This window comes from Gymnoscopelus braueri, assembly GCF_963280865.1.
Source record: "Gymnoscopelus braueri genome assembly, chromosome: 24".
NCBI classification, from domain to species: Eukaryota; Metazoa; Chordata; class Actinopteri; order Myctophiformes; family Myctophidae; genus Gymnoscopelus; species Gymnoscopelus braueri.
In genome coordinates this window covers 27578006-27597990 of record NC_137626.1, presented here as the reverse complement: position 1 = coordinate 27597990, position 19985 = coordinate 27578006, and the positions used below count along the sequence as shown (strand labels likewise).

Sequence of the window (19985 nt, the reverse complement as noted above, 5' to 3'; positions counted from 1 at the left end):
CATAATTTCCTCGTAATTAATATTTCTCAAGTTCTACTTTACTAGTAGGGACATTTGACCCCCATATGTATAGTAATGCAAGTACACCCCCCCCCCCCCCCCCACACACACACACACACAGTCGCAAACACACACACACACACACGATCACGATAATGGTGCACAAACATTGTTGCTCTCATTGCATAGAAAACTGCAGAGTGCCCTCCAGGCAGCTGGGAGGGTAGGAGCAGCACACTAGTGTTCTCCTCATTAAACTCAGCACTGCAGACCTTCTCCCCTTCCTCCAGGGGCTTTCAACCACCACATCCTGACCAGGCACTAAAAGGTCAACAGCCTTCAATCCAATCAATTCCTGTAGCAAGGTAATTATTGGGCCGGTATGTGACCTCTCTCAATCTCAACATGTCATGGAGAGGATGCTCAGAGAGACAGAGAGAGAGAGAGAGAGAGAGAGAGAGAGGTGTGTGGGTCGACATCTGACGGCGTGACAACACAAGCCACTGAAGCCAGTTTGGCTGGGAAATGTAAAGAGAGGTTTTGCTATGTATACTAGGCGAAATAAAGGGGGCACTTTGCATTAAAACATAAAAATCTAAACTTAAAGTCATGATAGTATTGTCACTGTCGTACTACAGTGTCACACAAAAGTAGCAAAAATGTTCGATCTGCAAGCACACAACACGTTCCGATGTGACGCTTTGAGAGCTTGTAGAGCAGATATTTTAGCTCTTTTAGATTTTTTGTATGTAAAAGTGAAAGTGTTTAAGTGTGTCTGTGGGTTTTATAAATATTGAACCAATGAAAAGTACTAACTAGAATGTGTGACTAAATAATAACAACATTGGATCCATTGGAACACAGGCTCTTTTTCCCCAATTTCCTGAAAAGTAATAGTTTTGGACACATGAGGTTTCCGCCCGATAGCGACGATATCCTAGTTAGTGAAGCCTGGAAAGAGGCTGAACTCATTGCCCTTTAGAGAATCATTACTTATTCAAAGACTTGGGAAGGTTGCCAGGATGCCTGCATGTCCCGACAAAAGCGGAACTAAGTGTTTATATACGGGCGTCTGCTGGACAAGTTTCTTGAGGACAGTGGAGGGAATTCTGGGATCTGTATTTTATACAACATCTTTTTTTTTAATACTACCAAGGGCTACAGCTTCCTCTCAGGATTGGGTTGTTTAACTGTGAAGGCCTACAGCAGTTTGATAGATTACCACAGTAGTAATTGAGCAACATCAAGTGTGATTTGGAAGAGGGATCACGTTTCTACCAGAGAGTGTTTAAATGACTTTTCCGAAATCTGGTTAAGTTCAGTTACCTCATCTTTTTCCACATCTTCGTCAACCTCGAACAGATGAGCAGCCAGCTTCTCTGGTCTGGGTGATTTACTGAAAGAGAAAATGACCGCCACATATCTTAGGACTCAAGGATCAACTGCCATGACCTAAAAAGATAGTAACTTTGATACATTTCTAAATGATTTTTCACCCCTAAATTTTGCCAAAATCATGAGCTCAGTTAGATATTTACTTAAATCATTAAGTCGAGTAAAGTCAACAAAAACAAAGAAATTATAGAAAATATTTTCAATTTTCACACCCCTAATCTACAGTATAATTATGTACTCTCTTCTAACCTCACAATGAAGGTCATTGTGAGATTTTCACACTATTCTGCCATTCACACCATACCCTCTCTATTTCAAACGCATCAGACAAGCTTTCCATTTGCTAATGTAGGTTCACGGCATACTGACCCCATTGTATATACACACACAATAAGAAGAAACAATGTCTACATTGGTAGCATTCACGCCCTGCTGTCTCCATTCATAACAACGTGCACATTTTTAGAACACTACAATGTGTTCATTCGCTACATCTTTCTCAGGGCCACTTCAGTACACAGCTGTCGCCACGAGTCAGGATTTAGGCAACGTACCTCAGCTGTTACGAGTCAAACCCCAAAAGCACAATTTGCCCCTATGACCTTAACAGGGCCGAACAAGCTCCAGGGAACAACTAGCATAAACAATGTCAGGGCCAGGGTCAAGGGTTGTTGTCCGGTTTTTATGCTACAATGTTGGAAACATGACATGTAACATCTGCAAGGTGCATTAGCTTCTAGCCACCTCCCTGTCATGAATCATTTTCAACATGGTATCCCTATTTTAGGCTTGCATTATGTCATTAATAGCCGTTCTACAAGCTCACAACGTGTTGCAATGTGATGCATTGTAAGCTTGTAGATTATTTTCACTATGCTATGGAAAGTAGCTCAAACTGAGGACACGGTCTGTAAGGATGTAGTGCGTCCTGGGATGTCCCATTTGTTTCAGTGATATCACAAAGTTATGGTCCCAGAATAGCCCCGATTATCCTCGGTGGAAAAAACACAGGAAGTGTCCTATTGTGTGACATTTATTTAACTTCCACAACACACGTTTCCTTCTTTCCAGGGATCTGTGGAACACATTCACTGGACAGTAAAACCAGGCCAGAATCTCAGGACATTGTACATTTTACGATGGGCCTCAAAACTATATAACTATACAACAGCACAGCATCCAATGAGCAAAGCAGATGCAAAATGCCCCGCCGGAAGACATCTGGGAGTTTTGTTGTGGCTTTGAACATCGTTCTGAACTTTGTTTTCAGTGCTTTAAAACAATAAAACACTAAATAAAAAATAAAACTTCTACACAACTAATGCTGTTGTGTTGAATGGATCAGCGAAGTTCTGTCGTATTTCCTACTTGTAACCTTGCAGGGTTAAAGTTGCTTTTATATACTTTTTTTCACTCATTAGCAGAGTGACTGGAAAGATCACAACCAGTCATTTTAGAGGTACAACTTTTGTGCTGCAATATGAATTAAATTCCATTTTACAAGACGTAAGAGAGAACAGGTGGTGTTGCTGGCCTTTGCAGTGCTGTTGTGGGTTAATGTTAATTACAACTGCATAATGGGAGACTGTTACAATGACTTGCACTGTACAGTATATGTTTTTCTTTAGTCCTATATATGGTCTTATACTAAACATAGTGTTGGTGGTGGTGGTGAGAAATTGTGAGGACCTAAAAGAGACTCCCAAGGGACCTCTCAAGGGACCTCTCCCGCCAGACTAGGTCTGGTTCTTCTGACGAGCTGTCAATAGACCTGTCAGTAAAGCTGTCAACACCTCAACACACCTGTTAACTCCAGCTGAAATGTACACACGTACATGGCCACATATCAACATGGACATGGACATACACACAGTCACACACAGTCACACACAGTCACACACACACGCGCACACACACACACACGCACACACACACACACGCACGCAGACATACACGCAGGCACTCACTTTGGGAGCTGGCGGAAATCTCCAGAATATTCTTCATACTTGTAATTGACAAGGTGCCAGTCGGAGTTGTACGTTTTGATGCACTGCGGAGAGAGAGAAAGAGAGAAAGTGAAAATTGAGGAGGTGGTGAGTGAGGGTCATTTTAGCATGAACAAATTTGGAGAGGTCATTAAAAATACAGCCCCTGACGGACGCAGGCGCGCTGAGGTTTATTATACTTCCTTGGCAAAATAAAGCTAAATCCGTATTCCCTCAGAAGAAATAAAAAGGCAGGGTTTTATTTTAAGAAGGAGTGAACTTGCTCTTTGTTTCCTAAAAGGCAGGCAGTGCAGCTGGAAGAGCTTGAGTAGAAACTTGAACGATAAGACAGCTAAATTGCATTATTATACCTAATTGAATTAACAAGACAAACATTCAGCCAAAGGAGTCTCTACAGCAGCTATGTATAAATGGCTGGCTAAAGTATCCTGTGTTACATCAAACAGGTACTGTAGGAAGGATATGTAACCGCAGGCTGAAAAGATCACACACAGACTTCCATAAGTCAAATGAATTATATCCATTGCTGGGAACGGAGTCCCCTCCGGTTAGGCAATACCCGTTGTACCCATTGTCAGAGTACTTAGGGCAGTATTCAGAGGCCAGTGTATGACGTCTGTTGTATGACAACATAATAATGACAGATACAGAGATATCCATATATGGGCATTAAATAGGACTGTATTTTCGGTTTTGGACAACAGACCAATCGAATTCCAACACACCCTCGGTCCCTCTGTGAAGTTTGAATCGTTTGATCGTTCAGAAAGTCCTGAAGTTATGCACAACACAGTCTGACAGTCGTGTACATTTATAGACAGATAGATAGATGCTAAATTATGAGTTCAACATGACATCAAAACCTACGTGCATGCGTTAACATGAACCCTAGCGTCACTCTTCTGGTCATAATAGGCAAACTTTCTGCAAAAATAGGCAAACACTGCAAAAATAGGCAAACATTTGGCAAAAATAAATAGCCGATGTTTGACGTACAACAAAGTATACAGGGTTGAATTGGTTGAATTACCCAGCAACCACCTATTATCTGAACTTTGGTAGAAATGTGTTTCAGGTTTCAAAGCCTGAAAACAAAATCTACAAATGTGTGAAATACGTGTGTAACACGTATTATGTTGGGGGGTGAAATACGAAGGAAAATAGATTACGGAGACTAGAGAGAGAGAACAAAAAAAACAGCTTCCCATCTGTGAGTACCTACAGCTGTTCCAGATGCAGTTATTATGATGTAATTTCTGGCTGGATCCATAGGGGAATATCCCATAACAGTTCTTTCAGACTACGCCCAGACCAGAACACTGCCAACCCCTGCACTACACAGCCTCTGTGAGACGATATACGACCCAAACGTGAGCTATGAGCCCCAACTCCGGTCTATACACTCAACAGAACATACACTACAGATATTAGCAACAGAAAAAAATGTATGCTCACTTTAAGGACAGTACTAGTATGTTCTTTTCCTCTGGCATGTAAATTGTAAGAGTGTATTTGACTGTGACACCAATTGATCGAATTGCTACGTCGAACACAGGGTTATTCGTCCATTCGAAAGCTATTTCCTTCTTCCCCTGGCTCTCATTGAAATCGAACCAGTCTTGTTCTAGTCCACGAATCATAAAACAAAACATATGAATGCCTGAGTGCATTCTTGGGCTGGACGTAAGAAACAAAACATCTGATGGGCCTTCAGGGTGTTGTAACCAATTGTATTGTCTGGAAAGTGGTAGAACCACCTGTGGTTGGCCGAAAGGAGTAAGGCAAGTATATTCAAACTATAAGGGACAGAGCGCAGGTTTTTGAGTATCATGCACAGCCATTGGGGCTCAAGCTAAATAAGGGTCATCCTCCTCCACCAGCACAATACTACTAAAATAATAACCACTTCTTAAACCCTATATATTTTATTAAACAGAGTCCCCTAGGGGTCTACACTAGCTGTTTTGAATTGCCTTTCTTCATGGATACTAGTATACATTTCTCTCTCTGCAGTGAACAGTACGGAAACATTTTAAAATACAATTATTGTCAATACCAGCTGAATGGGCACTTATTGAGTTAGAGGGCAAAGGACACGGGCACAAGACCCCCTGGGGTCTAGATCTGTGCATGTGCCAAAACATGTGTATGCATTGGCATGCTTAGAAATAGGTTTGTTAATCATAATTAACATTTATCTCTTTATTAAAGGGGAACATTGCTGATTTTCCTGAATTCTATAGTTCTGATGTGAGGATAGGCTATCAATAATATAGTGCGGCAAAAGTATTTTTTGTAGTTGACATCCAATCCAATCCACTTTATTTATATAGCACATTTTACAACTCAAGGTTTCCAAAGTGCTTGCACAGAAAATCAAAAGCCAAATACACTGGGTAAGCTGAAACACAGAAAAACAACAGCAAAAACACACAGCAAAATGAGAAACAAAATAAAACAACAAAGGGAGACTTATCACTGAAGAATACAGGACGCAGCAGCGTCAGCAGACAGTGAAACAAAACATAGACCACAGAAACTCTCAAACGGGATCGAAAGCCAAGGTATAAAGGTGGGACTTAAGGCGAGATTTAAAAGTCTTGATGGTGGGGACCAATTTGATATGGGAGGGGAGTGCATTCCATAATGTGGGGTCTACGACTGAAAAGGCTCGGTCGGACATCATGAAATGATGGCGTCAAACGTGTCAATTTGTATGTACTGTATGTATTGTATTCTGTATGTGTGTACCCCAGGAAGAATAGCTGCTCTATTTACAACAGCTAATGGTAACACAAAATAAACAAGTAAGAGAGATTCTGAGACATATGGCCAAGGTTACAGATAGACGATCGAGGCAGCTTCATGCTCATGTCTTAGTGATACGGTACCTCTTGGACAAACAGACACTGTGCCTCCTTCTCGGCAGTCTCTGGCACGGTAGAGAACAGAGTCCGGCCCTGGCGCCGCAGGGTGGAGATCTGAGGATAGACAGAAAGCAGGCATGAAAAACAGGCTGATGTAGCAGCTCACTGTGACAGATCCATACCTGCTGGTGTTTGGAAACAATGGTGGAATTCACTCACATGGTGGGGCCCACACCCCGTTTTGGGCTCTGAGCCGTACCATCCCTCAAGTGAAGTGTTTTGTTCCGAAATGAAATACTACTACTTAATATGAAATACAACTATACTACAGTTATAAAATAATAAGTCCATCTTGAAGGATAGTTTCTAACTGAAGATCTTGGCTGACCAAATATAAACACGTTCACATTGTGGATGCTGTTCGCTGGATGCTATCGAAGGTCATGATTTTGGTTCAACATGGATACACATTCAGATTGTTGGGAAATATTCTGTTATCATATACAGTATTGTTTTTTTTATATCTTTTTTTATCCCACGATTTTGTAACCCTTATTTTTCACCCGGTGCCAATTTTCTAAGTGATCCTGGGCACTACACTCCCCTCACCAGCCTAGGGAGGCCAGGGCCGAGCTCATGCCTCCTTCAATGCATGAGAGCCAACTGACCTTCTTGTCACCTGACAGGGGAGAGTTTCCCTGGTTAGACGTAGCGCGTGGAAGGAACACGTTATTCCAACCAGTTCCTTTCCCCTCCATCAGGCGCCCCGGCTGTCATGGGGGAGGCGTTATAGTGACCAGGATTACTACATGTTTTTGTGAGGGTATTAACTACCCTGAGAGACACGGGGAGAACAAGCAGCTCCACACAGAGTAGGCCCTTTCGCCAACCCCACCTAGGGTATGGGCGCTGATGACGCGGAGGAGAAGACACGCCCCCAGCTCCCACATATACAGTATTGTTAATGCTCACATCCAGACAGTGAAATGATTTTGTAAGCTAACAGATGGAATCAGTGTTTTTTTTTTTTTTTTTTACCCAATTTAGTCGTTATGCCAAATGTCAAGGCCATCTGTATTGGGGTACTCAGAAAATATAAGGACACAATAATGAGACAGAGACAACAACTCTGGTCTTGAATTATGAGAGATTTAAAAGTATTCGAATACTGGAGCCAAACGTACATGTCGCAATGGGACACTCTGTCTGACTCCCAGAACAACATTTTACTCACAGTTCATATACCTCCAAAAACACAGTACTGTGCATCCCAGAATGAGACAGACAAGAAACAACAAGGAGAGTTACCAGCCCATCCCTTCCCTTTGACCTCAGTGTCATCTATAATGGTGGGGCTTGAGAGAAAAGGTCAAGGTCAGGTCAGATCTCTCAACTCTCCAGCTGTTCCACAGCTGTACTGGTCAGCACAAGCAGTAAATATCTGCCCTTAAGAGACAATGATGATGTTGTAGTAAAGTCACTCTTAATAATACAATTGTTTTCTTTTCGTTCTTTCCTCTTTAACCGGACCTCATTTTGTACAGTCGGAGACTCTAGCCTTATTTGATGGTTACAGACCGGCTGACAGATAAGACAGTCAGACAGGAGTTTTATTAGATGTATAGAGATGGACAGATCCACAGTGAGAAGAGACGCTCTACCCAGAGGAGCACAGAGGAGCCTCAGGGCATCAAGACCCGTGTTCAGTGTCTTCCACAGAGACTCCGACCAGTCAGTGCATGTCCCAGTTACTGCACTGGGTGTCCAGTCACTCCACAAAGACGAGTGGGGACTCACTGTCAAATTGACCCAGTCTTGTCATGGATTTCCTATATTCAAGCCTTTTCATTTGTCTTCATGTTAGTAATGCCTTTGAAAGAGGTTTTAGAAACTTGAATCATGCTTCACTGGCTTTCAAAGTCTATATGATCAAAATAGCATTACCAGTGTGTCAGGGCACAGGAGAGGGTAGCCAGAGGACATCACATATAAAGAAAACCTTAACCACATGAACTCTATCGTCCTTATTCTGGGCATGTCATAATAGGCGAACATTCTGCACAAATAAGCGAACATTAGACGGAAATATACGATCTAAGCCAACAAAGCGTCACGTTACAATGCGTTGTGAGATTTGGTGTTGAGGGAAAAACGGAACCCGGTAAACTGAAGTATATAGGGTTTAAGTGGTTAGGTGGAGGGATATTGTATTATTTCATATACTGGAAGGATCAACAATTAATATGAGTCCCAGTCAGAGAAATATACAAACTGACATTTCTCTTAAGTTCATAGCAGCGGTGCGCTTCCGTGTCAAACGCGGTAGCGGCAGTAATCAATCATTGGGCCTCTGTGACATGTTTGTTCACATCTCAATAGGGTCCTTATGACCTATCTATACATTTATGGTGTGGAAAAAGTTAAAAGACATAAAACAAATGTCAGCATTAGGGCATAGTTACACATAATGTACGTGTCAGAAGCATCACTGTGTGTGGTGTGTAGAGCATCCAGTCGCGTTCAACGTGTCGAGTTCAACATGGGTGAATTTTGACCTCGCGTCAACCTGGCAGGCATTTAGCCTCCGCAAGGTAACAGGGAAATTGACGTTGTTTGACGCTTCAGCATGCGTTGACTACTCTCCTTCGGTGACCATGCAATTATTGCCATCTCAGATGAGATACTACCCTGGTTAGCCAGTGGATCCATACACCACATAATAAATAGTTCCACCTTGCTATTGCAATTTCATCAGCTTGAAATAATATATATCACCACCACTCTCCTAGCCTGCATATCTGCTGACTCGTTTAAAAGAAAATACTCTCACAGGAAATGTGTCAGATTGATGAAGTGATGGCCTCAAGTGAAGCAGCTCTGCTGTCAATCAGTTAACTACTGCATAAATAAATTACCTGAAATGTATCATGCAACATTTCCAAAATGACTAGAATAAAGTCTATAAAAAGTGTTATCGTGGGGATTCGGTCCCCCCTTGATGTCAATGGACTGGACTTGATACTGTGTAGATAGACTTGGTTGTCTGTCCTGAAGGCCATGTATGGACGACTGGTACTGTTGGAAATTGGAATAATGACCTTTGATTGCCTGTGCCTGTGATGCCTTTGTAAATATTTCTTTGATGTGTCTGATGATGTTGAATACGTGATGCAATTGTTTTTTGTTTTCGTTTTTGTCTGTTTTTATTTTGTGTATGCTTGTATGTCCATAATGTGATTACAGAATGTATGAAAATGGAAATAAAATTCAAGTGCAAAAAAAAAGAAAAAGTGTTATTGATCCACAAGCTCATAATGTGACGTGTTGTGAGCTTGTAGATCGGCTAGTTTAGCTATTTGTTGTACGGCCAAGTATATAGGGCTTACAGTAGGTGGCTAACAAGCGTATGATGTTTGTGTGTTGTCAGTCATAACTGGAAGAGCGGGTTTAACTTTATTTCTTCATTAAATGACGAAATATCTCATTTTTGGCAGCCAAACTCTCTCAGCTGTAAGCAAGCTGGTGGCTGCCCATGAAGTGCATTCCTGTTAATGGGCAGCATTTCAAGAGGCACCACTGGAGGGGGTTGTACTGTCCGTCCAAAATGCTGCAGGGCACAGAGATAGAGGAATGATGCCAGGCACTAAATGAAGCCTCCACGCTGGAGATGAGCGGGCATGGTGGACCGAGAGAGGAAGAGGGGGAAGAGGAGGAAGAGCAGGAAGAAGAGAGAGCAGAGGTGGAAAGGAGAGAGGAGATGAGTAAGGGAGAGAGAAAGAGAGGACAAGATGAAAGGGTTTGCGGCCCTTTTAGTCTTCTACAGTGTTTTCTCGTTCACGAGTCAGGGACTGTAGCGTGACATTTTTTTCTGTGTCAAAGTGTGTGTGTCGGTGTGTGTTCATGTGTCTCAAGTGTATGTATGTGTGTGTGTGTGTGTGTGTGTGTGTGTGTGTGTGTGTGTGTGTGTGTTGGTGTGTGCGAGGATTGAGGAGGCGCTGGGAGGGGAATTTGAGACTACAACGTAGTGGGTGTATGATTATGGTTCATTAAACCTAAATGGACAATAAAAAGGGTTAGAAAAAGTGTTTTGAACGAGCATAAAATATTTCATGTATTTCTGCGTCAAAGTGTGTGTGTCGGTGTGTGTTGGTGTGTCTCAAGTGTGTTGGTGTGTGTAATCGCGTGCGTGCGTGTGTGCGTGCGTGCGTGTCTGTTGGTGTGTGCAGAGTGAGGAGCAGGGAGGTGAATTTGAGACTACAATGTAGTGGGTGTATGATTATGGTTCATTAAACCTAAATGGACAATAAAAAGGGTTAGAAAAAGTGTTTTGAACAAGCATAAAATAAGTGCTTTCATACTTTGCTAATTGCTAATAGCGACACTTAAGAAAGGTAAATTAATACTAGTCAGAATGTCATCCAGCCATCGGTCCAGTGGAGCGTCCAATAACATTAGAGCGTGTGAACCTACACTCATGGAAACTCACCAACTCCTCAACTCAAAGTGCTCCTACACAGAGGTCTGACTCCCTCCTGCCCTGTGTGTGTGTGTGTGTGTGTGTGTGTGTGTGTGTGTGTGTGTGTGTGTGTGTGTGTGTGTGTGTGTGTGTGTGTGTGTGTGTGTGTGTGTGTGTGTGTGTGTGTGTGTTGGGTGTGCATTTGTCTGGCTGTCCCCCTCCACTCCCTGTGAGCCCGGTGATGTAAAACACATGGAGGGTTAGACAGCCGGACAGACGATGGCTGACCTAACACACACACACGCGCGCACGCACGCACGCACGCACGCACGCACGCACGCACGCACGCACGCACGCACGCACGCACGCACGCACGCACGCACGCACGCACGCACGCACGCACACACACACACACACACACACACACACACACACACACACACACACACACACACACACACACACACACACACACATGGATAAATACACAAATATACACACCTACAGCGACACAAGCAAACATACACACATGCAGACAGAGAAACATATACACACACAAACAACATGTACACATGAAGACACAGACATATAAACACACAGACACATACACACACGCACGCAGACATACAGAAACATACACACACAGATACATACACACACGCAGACATACAGAAACGTACACACACAGTCACACACAGACACATACACACGCAGACACACACACACACACACACACACACACACACATACACACACACACACACGCACACACGCAGACATAGAAATATAAACACATTCAGACACAAACAAACACACACATGAAGACACAGGAACAGACACACACACACACATTAGGACACAGGAACGTAACACACACACACACACACACACACACACACACACACACACACACACACACACACACACACACACACACACACACACACACACACACACACACACACACACACACACACACACACACACAGGACAGTTACAAATGGCTTTGCGCTGCAGACGACCTCCTAATGAAAGCCACTCATCATCCTAGGGGTTGTGAAATACAGTCTGGAGGTGGACTGTACATTGTTCACTTCCCACCACAGACAGTTTGTTACGCTGGACTCAACTACAATGAAATACACAGAATACCAAACCACCTCATTCCTCTCTCTCTCTCTCTCTCTCTCTCTCTCTCTCTCTCCCCCCCAGTGGGAGGAACCTGGGAGTGGAGACCGCAAGAGATTCCTCTCAGCGTCGGAGTGAGCAGCAGTGATGTAATGTTGACACGGCCTCGGTCCTCTGAGTTGCTTTTGAACACAAACAAACACGCCGTCTACGGAGCGTGTAAATGTTTGAAGGGACGCGAGCCAACGGCTACACGGGAAGTCAAGTTTAACTGGGGGTCTGGGTTTCCCACATGCCCCTGCCGAGGGTCGAGGGAGGGTCTCACATACCCGCCCGCGGCCCTTGTGATCGGCCCCCGCTTAAACTCTTGCAGGTGCTGGAGTCTTTGGAGAGCGCAAGCCAAGAGTGGTGGAGAGGTCATCTAAGGCGACAGTGAATCAATAAATCTATCTATCAATCTATCAATTTAGCAATCATATCTATCATTATAAATCTATCATTATAAATCTATCATTATAAATCTATCTATCTATCTACCTACCTACCTACCAATGTATGCATGATGAAAAACAAACCATTTTACTACTACAAACTACAAACACATCAAATCACAAATTAAATTATGTTTGTACTGTTGTGACAATATAAGAAAATATAATATTTCCCCAGCATTGTAATTGCTATAGACTAATTTCACCAATCTTTTTCCTTGAACTTAATCTTTTAACAATTGAGGAAAGTACGCGGGTACAGTATTTGCATGTATGAAGAAAATGTCATTTTAAATCTCAACGTGGAGCCGTTGTGGAGGCTGTGGCCTTATTAAGGGCAGTGAAGTGTGTTAAGCTGATGAGGCTTCTAAGAGAGACGGCCACTCAGCTCCCACCACACTGCATGGGCTCCAACCTGTTTGTCCAGTGAAGGTTGACTTGGCACACTTGCCCCCATTCAGCAGCGACCTACTTCACACTCAGTTAAGTTTCGCTGCAGTCGTCTACTTCTTGCCAAAGAGCGAGAGTCTTGACTTTTGGTTGGTCAAGAGGCTTGAGTAACGGTAACCCTTCATGGCAGTGGTGGAGGGAGGGGAGAGGGTTATTATTTTATTTTAGGGCTTTATATGCGTTTATTGATAGTATAGTGGGTTGACATGAAATGGGGAGAGATAGATGGGGAGTGACACGCGGCAAAGGCCGTCAGGATCGGGACTCGAACCCACAACGCGCTATTCAGCCTAGGATTAGAATAGGGCCTATTCTAATCTTCTGAGCAAGATTTACCATGCAGTCCACAAAACGATTCAGCATTATGTGGCCTCTGACATAATATAGAGGCAAAGTGATACAAATTGTATAATTGTCAACATTTTTGACCATATAAACAGAAACTTCATCAATAAAAGTATCCCTAAAGCCACACTTGTTTTCTAACGTGGGTGTCCGACAGTAATTAGGAATCACCAATTAACGAGCCTGCCATGCAAAACATGAAAGTCATTGATGAGTCCAGATATGCTACTTCTGTCTGCCCCCGCTGTCCTGTCTCTCTCCACTGCACTAATGAAGCAGAAATTCCATAAATCAGTAAATAAAATCCAATAGGTTGGTCTAATGTGTGATATGACTCGGCGCTGCTTACCTGGAAGTCATCAGGAGGGAACTGCAGCATGTCTCTCTGGACATCACTGATGATCTGGGTCTTCTTCTGTAGAACGACATTCTCATAGTCCAGCGGCTCGATGACCTTAGGCTTCACCTGAGGAGAAGAGGAGGACAGCAATAGATGAGCACGCGGCAGTGGTTCTCAAACTGGGGTCCGGGAACCCACCGGGGGACCTTGAGGAGTTACGGGTCTGTAACTCCGGGCCTGCATCTACGGGTTTGTAACATTTGGTTTCATTTGTACACTCTCTAAATTAGGACTTTGCAGTGTAGATTGGGGTCCAAGAGATGGAAAATTGTGACATTCAGTTATCAGCTTAACCGACCTGATGGCTGCTCAGATGGTGCTGATGAGCGCCCAGGCAGTAGCAGGGGTTAGCTGTGAGCTTGTAGATCTGCAATTTCTTTTGAATATCTTTGATTTTCCATGAAAGTAACTGCAACAATATACTACACGTGTGGAGTTGTTATAATGTGGTGTTGATGCTACCAGCTGAGGCCAACCACTGGGCAATATACTCATCTCGTTGCTACAGAAACCTTGTATATCCATATGTGAACTTTTTATGTTTTTTTTTGCAAATTAATGCCCTATTTCATCATACAAGAGTGTTGCACAGAACTAGTGAAAATAAATAGCCGATCTACAAGCTCACAACGCCACATATTGCAAGGCGGTGTGAGCTTGTAGATCAGCAAATTTTCACTATTTTAAATTGTTTTTAAAATAATAATAAAAAAGCAACGGTTTTGGACATTACATGACATTACAGTCATTTAGCATACGAGGTTTCCGCCCGACAGCAGTGAATACTGTAATATACTCTCATACAGTATAAATGTAAGAGATGTTAGACGTGTCCAGCAACCATATGTGTCCAGTCTGTCCAGTATGTCAGTCATCTACACAGTATGTATCTATGGCATGACTCCACATTTGGGCTTGTTTCAGCACAATCCCACCACCTTTGACTTCCACTATAAAAATGGTTAAATTAAACTTGAGACTTTTGACATGCAATTGGATCATCATTATTGTGGTTTCAGATGTTTTGGGATGGGGGATTTCTGTGTTGGATTCTGACTTACAGAGAAAATGGCATTGGCTTCCATTATAAAATTAAGGTTTTTAAAAGTACATTTAAAAATACTTCCTTGGCCTACTGGCAGCTTGCACAAGTCATTTGGCAGGTCCAGCGGTTTGCATTTGCAAGATTAGCCCGGAACACACACACACGTGACGCACGCACGCACGCCGTGCACACATACACACAAACACACGCACGCACGCACGCACGCACGCACGCACGCACGCACGCACGCACGCACGCACGCACGCACGCACGCACGCACACACACACACACACACACACACACACACACACACACACACACACACACACACACACACACACACACACACACACACACACACACACCGTGCACACACACACACACACACACACACACACACACACACACACACACACACACACACACACACACACACACACACACACACACACCCCCACACACACACACACACACACACACACACACACACACGTACAGGAGCCTGCCTTCTATAGTGTCGTGTCATTAAAACATCGTATTTGCTGTAAGTGCAGCCTTTATGATGCTACTGTTAGTATAGAGTCACATTGGTAACCAATACATTCCTGTCATACTGTACCAATACCAAGGAGCATTCTAGCTCTCGCCTGGCTAAGTTCGCTGTTGACTGACCTTCCTGGTTAAATTACACTTGAGCCTTTTGACATGCAACTGGATCATTATTGTGGTTTCTGATGTTTCGGGGCGGTGCTGCTGGACGATGAGTTACAATGAAAACAGCTTTGGAGATTCTATCAGGCTGACCACAGAATTGTGTGGCCAACAAAATGTCATTGTCCTCGCAGAGGGTATGACTGGCTGCCAGCTCCATCTCTGGGCTCGTTGACGCGGAGGATCGTGAGACGGGTGAATGTGGGTTAAGAAGAGAGAGGGAGAGCGGAGCGAGAAGCGGATGAGAGCGAGGGGAGAGAGAGAGATACTCTGTGTGTAACTGTACCAGTCACTGGGTCACAAGCTCACATGCATGGCCCCCGAGAGAAAGGGCATCAGTGATTGGTGCTTCAACTCTTGGAATCCCCGTTTGACCAATGAGAATGCTTAGATTTCCCAGAGTCTCCTGGAAGATTCACTGTGACCTCATGCCAGTGTCCCATTGATGGAAAACTGTGTCTAAATGGGATACATACTATCAGCATGAAGGCTAATGTTCCATTAGAACAGATATAAAGTGAGTCACACTTGAACAAAGATTTGGACAGAGTGGTCCTGACATTCCATATTTCAACCATCTAACAACAAGCAGATGCTTTTATCCAGAGTTACTTACAGTACAAAGTGCAAGAGCAGAGTAAATATAATGAACCCTAGTCAACAAACAACAGGTCATGCTATTGGTCACGTAAGAAGAGTGCAAAGGAAACCAATTTAGTGCTTCAAAGGATAGCAGGTAAACATCAACAACAATAGAAATGCAATGGAACGTACCTGGGCGTGTGCATGGGGCTCAACATGAAGCTAAGTTCACACGCATGCAATCGCCCATTCGTGTGAGTTGTTCGTGCATGAGAATGTTTAGCCCGGAAGAGTTTTAACCGATAAAGTTTCATCAAAAAATCAGTGTTTTGAAAGTTCTGAGGGCATGGGCGTGATAAAGGACACTTGGAATTGTGAGAGTTGTTTTGGAGTTTATAAACAGATTATTTCATAAAGTTTTGCTTTTGTAAATATTGGACCTCTATTTTTATTTATTTATTTCAATTCTCATTGTTTTCAGCTCTATCCTCTTCATTCTTGGATTCTTCATTCACCGTAAATGTATGTGATACAAATGAAAATTCTCCATGTAATTCAATCCATCATGGGAATAGATCCCACACAGACATGATATACCTTTTAGTGATGCACAATGAATAGATTCATATGGCCCTCTTTTATGTTTCACTGTGAATAATTGTTGACCTTTTGGCAGCATGGAAACATTTCATTCCAGTCACAGGCACAGCTGAAATAAGCTGAAAACTTATACCATGTTGATATAAGATGTAAATAAAAGCGCAATAATGGTATTTTGTTTCCCAAATCAATAAGAATGATAATAATGATAAATAATCACAATCAACATATCTGGCAACATAAAGTTATGCTGTGCTCTATTTAAACCGGCAAAACATCATCAATGCCAATCATTCCATGTTATAATGTGTTTCCGCTACCGCTGACAGCTTATTAGTTTGACCGTGGCTGCTGAGATATTTGGCTTAGCATCTTGGATCCTGTCCAGCAAACACACGCCAAACCCAGGCCAATTCAACAGACACAGATTTATATTGTAATTCGCCCCAGTCCTCCTGAGGTGAGGTCTGATGATGTAATGACAATATTCCCCCGGTTTAAGGGGGCTCGGGGGTGTGACAGCCATGACCTTGCAATATATACACGTACAGTATACTGTATGAGGATCATGGGATGGACTGAAAATCATCTGCTTCGATGACCAGCTGGGTACGAGTCACTGGGATGACCGTTAATAACAACCAGCTGTGAATGGCGGACTGCCAATAATAATCCCACAGCCAATTGTGTGGCGGAGGTGGTGGCGAGGTCCGATTGAGTGTCCAATTAGCCCAACAGCTCTGTGGATGTTGATCGATGACTCTTGAAGCCCAGTGCATTTAAATGTGTTTATAATGCAATAAGTGAAGCCAGTGCTTAACCAATTAAATGGTAGAAAGTAACTTAAATTTTCTTAAAATATGGATTATTCCAGAATTAACCGAAGGGGGTTTCCCAATTCCGAGTTGTTTGGGGATAATAGGATATCAGCCTATTGAAGATTCACAGGTCATGTGTGACATTGGCTTATTTCAATTCTTACTGTATGTAATTTCAAACTACTGAGCTACATTTCCAGACACAGGACTTTCCACAAAGGAATTGACAAGATAAATAAACCCCTTTAACACCTTCACAGCCTGACAAGAAAATTGTGCACAACATTTGAAACTCCCTGATCCCAGCGCTGAAATGGTGAACGACAAAACACAGCGAGCTACAAGTGCTCCAGTTCCTAAAAAAAGACAGACATTCAACCCCCTGGAGAGGTGTGCCCTGGAGCTACTATTTTCCCATTTCCGTCCAGAGCTCTCCAGAAGAAAAAAACAACAGCAACAAAAAAGAGAGAGAAGGCGTGCATCTTCAAAGCACCTCATGAAAGGGAACGGCACAGAGTTAACCTGAGTATTGAAGAGATGATCACGTGACTCCCTGTAACTGAGCACCTCGCTTGATATGGACACAGAATGGTGTCAAGCGCAGGTGAAAACTTGATCAGTACATGCAATAGTGTCTGGGTGGTTTGTCACTTGTATTATACCTACCTGCAAACAACAGGTACAAAATCATGCCGCTTTTAGTTAAGTCAGAGTGAAATATGAGGAAACATTTAACATTTCCTTATTTCCAAAACTCTTATGACAGCAAGATCATCAATGTCTCGTCAAACAAGACACAATGCCAACTACAAGTCATTCAAAATGGACCTAACAATGCAACTGACAGCACACACAGTGCATTCAACCGCGTAGTACGGTAACATCTTCTCATACAAAAGGTAATCTCAGGTTCAAGAATGCATTATTTCCCACCCAGCGAACGCATGCTCTTCTCAGTATGAAGTCAGACTCACCGCTGTCACCTGTGACTCTGCCTCTGTCACCTCTGCCTCAATCTCCGCCAAGCTCTTATACTGCTGGGGGGACTCGATCACCATTTCCCTCTTAGGGGCTTTGGCTGCCCGGCCCTGCATGGTAGTGTAACACTCAGGCCAGCGCCTGTGTGTGTCTGTGCAGTACAATCCAACGAGTGAGTGTGTCTATGTGTGTGTGTGTCTGTGTGTGTCTACAGGGGAGGCTGAGGACTCAGAGAGAATGCCATGGTACTAGAAAGTTGTCTGCACTCTGTGGAAGTTGTGAGCGCTTTGCAGTCTCGTCCAACGAGCCCCCCCCCCTGCCTCTCTACTCAATCACAATAGCCCAGCCTCTCTCTCTCTTTCTCTCCCTCCCTCTATCTATCTATCTCGCTCTCTCTGTCTTTGGCTCGCAATAGAAAAAAGATGGTCCCTCCCACTTCCACAGCTGCACAGCTGTGGAAGTCTGCATGTGTGCGTGCGTGCGGACGGGCGTGTGTATGTGTGTGTGTGTGTGTGTGTGTGTGTGTGTGTGTGTGTGTGTGTGTGTGTGTGTGTGTGTGTGTGTGTGTGTGTGTGTGTGTGTGTGTGTGTGTGTGTGTGTGAGTGTGTGTGTGAGGAGGAGTACGATGTTGAATTACATGCTATCGACCACTCCCCCACAAAAAGCTCACGAGAGGCCCAGCAGTCATGTCATTATTTGCCCACTCTTCTACCTACCTGCCTGCCTGCGTGTGAGTGTGTGTGTGTGAGTGTGAGTGTGAGTGTGTGTGTGTGTGTGTGTGTGTGTGTGTGTGTGTGTGTGTGTGTGTGTGTGTGTGGTGTGTGGGTGTGTGTGCGTGTGTGCGTGTGTGTGTGTAATTTTCTCTTGCTTTGTGTGAAATCATAATTTAAAGGAAGGAAACAAAGGAGAGGAGAGCAGAGATGAGAGGGGAGGGGAGCAAAACTCACAACTCCCAAAGTGTTTCAGTCTGCCGTTCAGGCGTCTTGTGTGAGGGAATGCTGGTGCGTTGATAAAGTTCTGTTCTCCATTGATATTTGGGCTCACTTTGAACTGGTCGTATGTGCCGTCTCCATCGCAGCAGGCAGACACAGCAGGGTGTGTGGACACACGCTCCCCCCGCCTTATCCGGATCTCAAACACAAAGACACACACTGACACAAGTCTCTCTCACTGCTTCAGGAAAAGGTTTGCTTTGCCAGCCTCCCCTCCCCTCAGAGCTGAATCTCTGAGGAGATCCACCATCCTTTCATCTCAGCGTCGGAGGCGCCGTGGCTCAGCTGTTTTCTGTCTGAGCGCGCGCATGTGTTTGTGTGTCCCGAAACCATGACATTTAAGAGTTAGCATCAACAAGGCATTACTGTCAGAAATGACACTTCTCCTCGGTGATGTGACGTTTCTCTCTTTCTCTTTCCTTCCGGGCTCGGCGCGAATGCATGCAGACGAGGACGCAAATAAATACCCAACCACGGCGACGCCCGCCAGCCGCAAATTAATGATTGGAAATTTTGCGGGCTGATTCATCCATCAATAACAATCATCAGAGTTATCATAAATGACACATTTTGTTTGAATGAGTGAAGAAGAGAGCCTGGGGAGGAGATGGGATGAGGAGAGGAGAGGAGAGGAGAGGAGAGGAGAGGAGAGGAGAGGAGAGGAGAGGAGAGGAGAGGAGAGGAGAGGAGAGGAGAGGAGAGGAGAGGAGAGGAGAGGAG

At 43.8% G+C, this 19985-nt stretch overlaps 1 protein-coding gene across 7 annotated transcripts in view; it reads right to left on the bottom strand.

The window, feature by feature from the left end:
• Window positions 1-19985, bottom strand: part of LOC308080886 (dedicator of cytokinesis protein 9-like) — a 103291-nt gene that overhangs the window by 49709 nt on the left and 33597 nt on the right. For 6 of the 7 annotated variants that reach the window (XR_013932759.1, XM_080422946.1, XM_080422948.1 and 3 more), the window contains exons 2-5: window positions 13488-13604; window positions 6293-6382; window positions 3363-3445; window positions 1327-1396 (exon numbers count right to left, since the gene is read on the bottom strand). Coding sequence is in view for 6 of the 7 variants with exons in the window: in XM_080422946.1 (XP_080279072.1) it covers window positions 1327-1396; window positions 3363-3445; window positions 6293-6382; window positions 13488-13604 (360 nt within the window). In the remaining variant the exon portion in view is untranslated. Of the gene's footprint in view, window positions 1-1326; window positions 1397-3362; window positions 3446-6292; window positions 6383-13487; window positions 13605-18269; window positions 18544-19985 lie in introns of those variants that run through there. The other variant, XM_080422947.1, reaches the window with a different exon arrangement.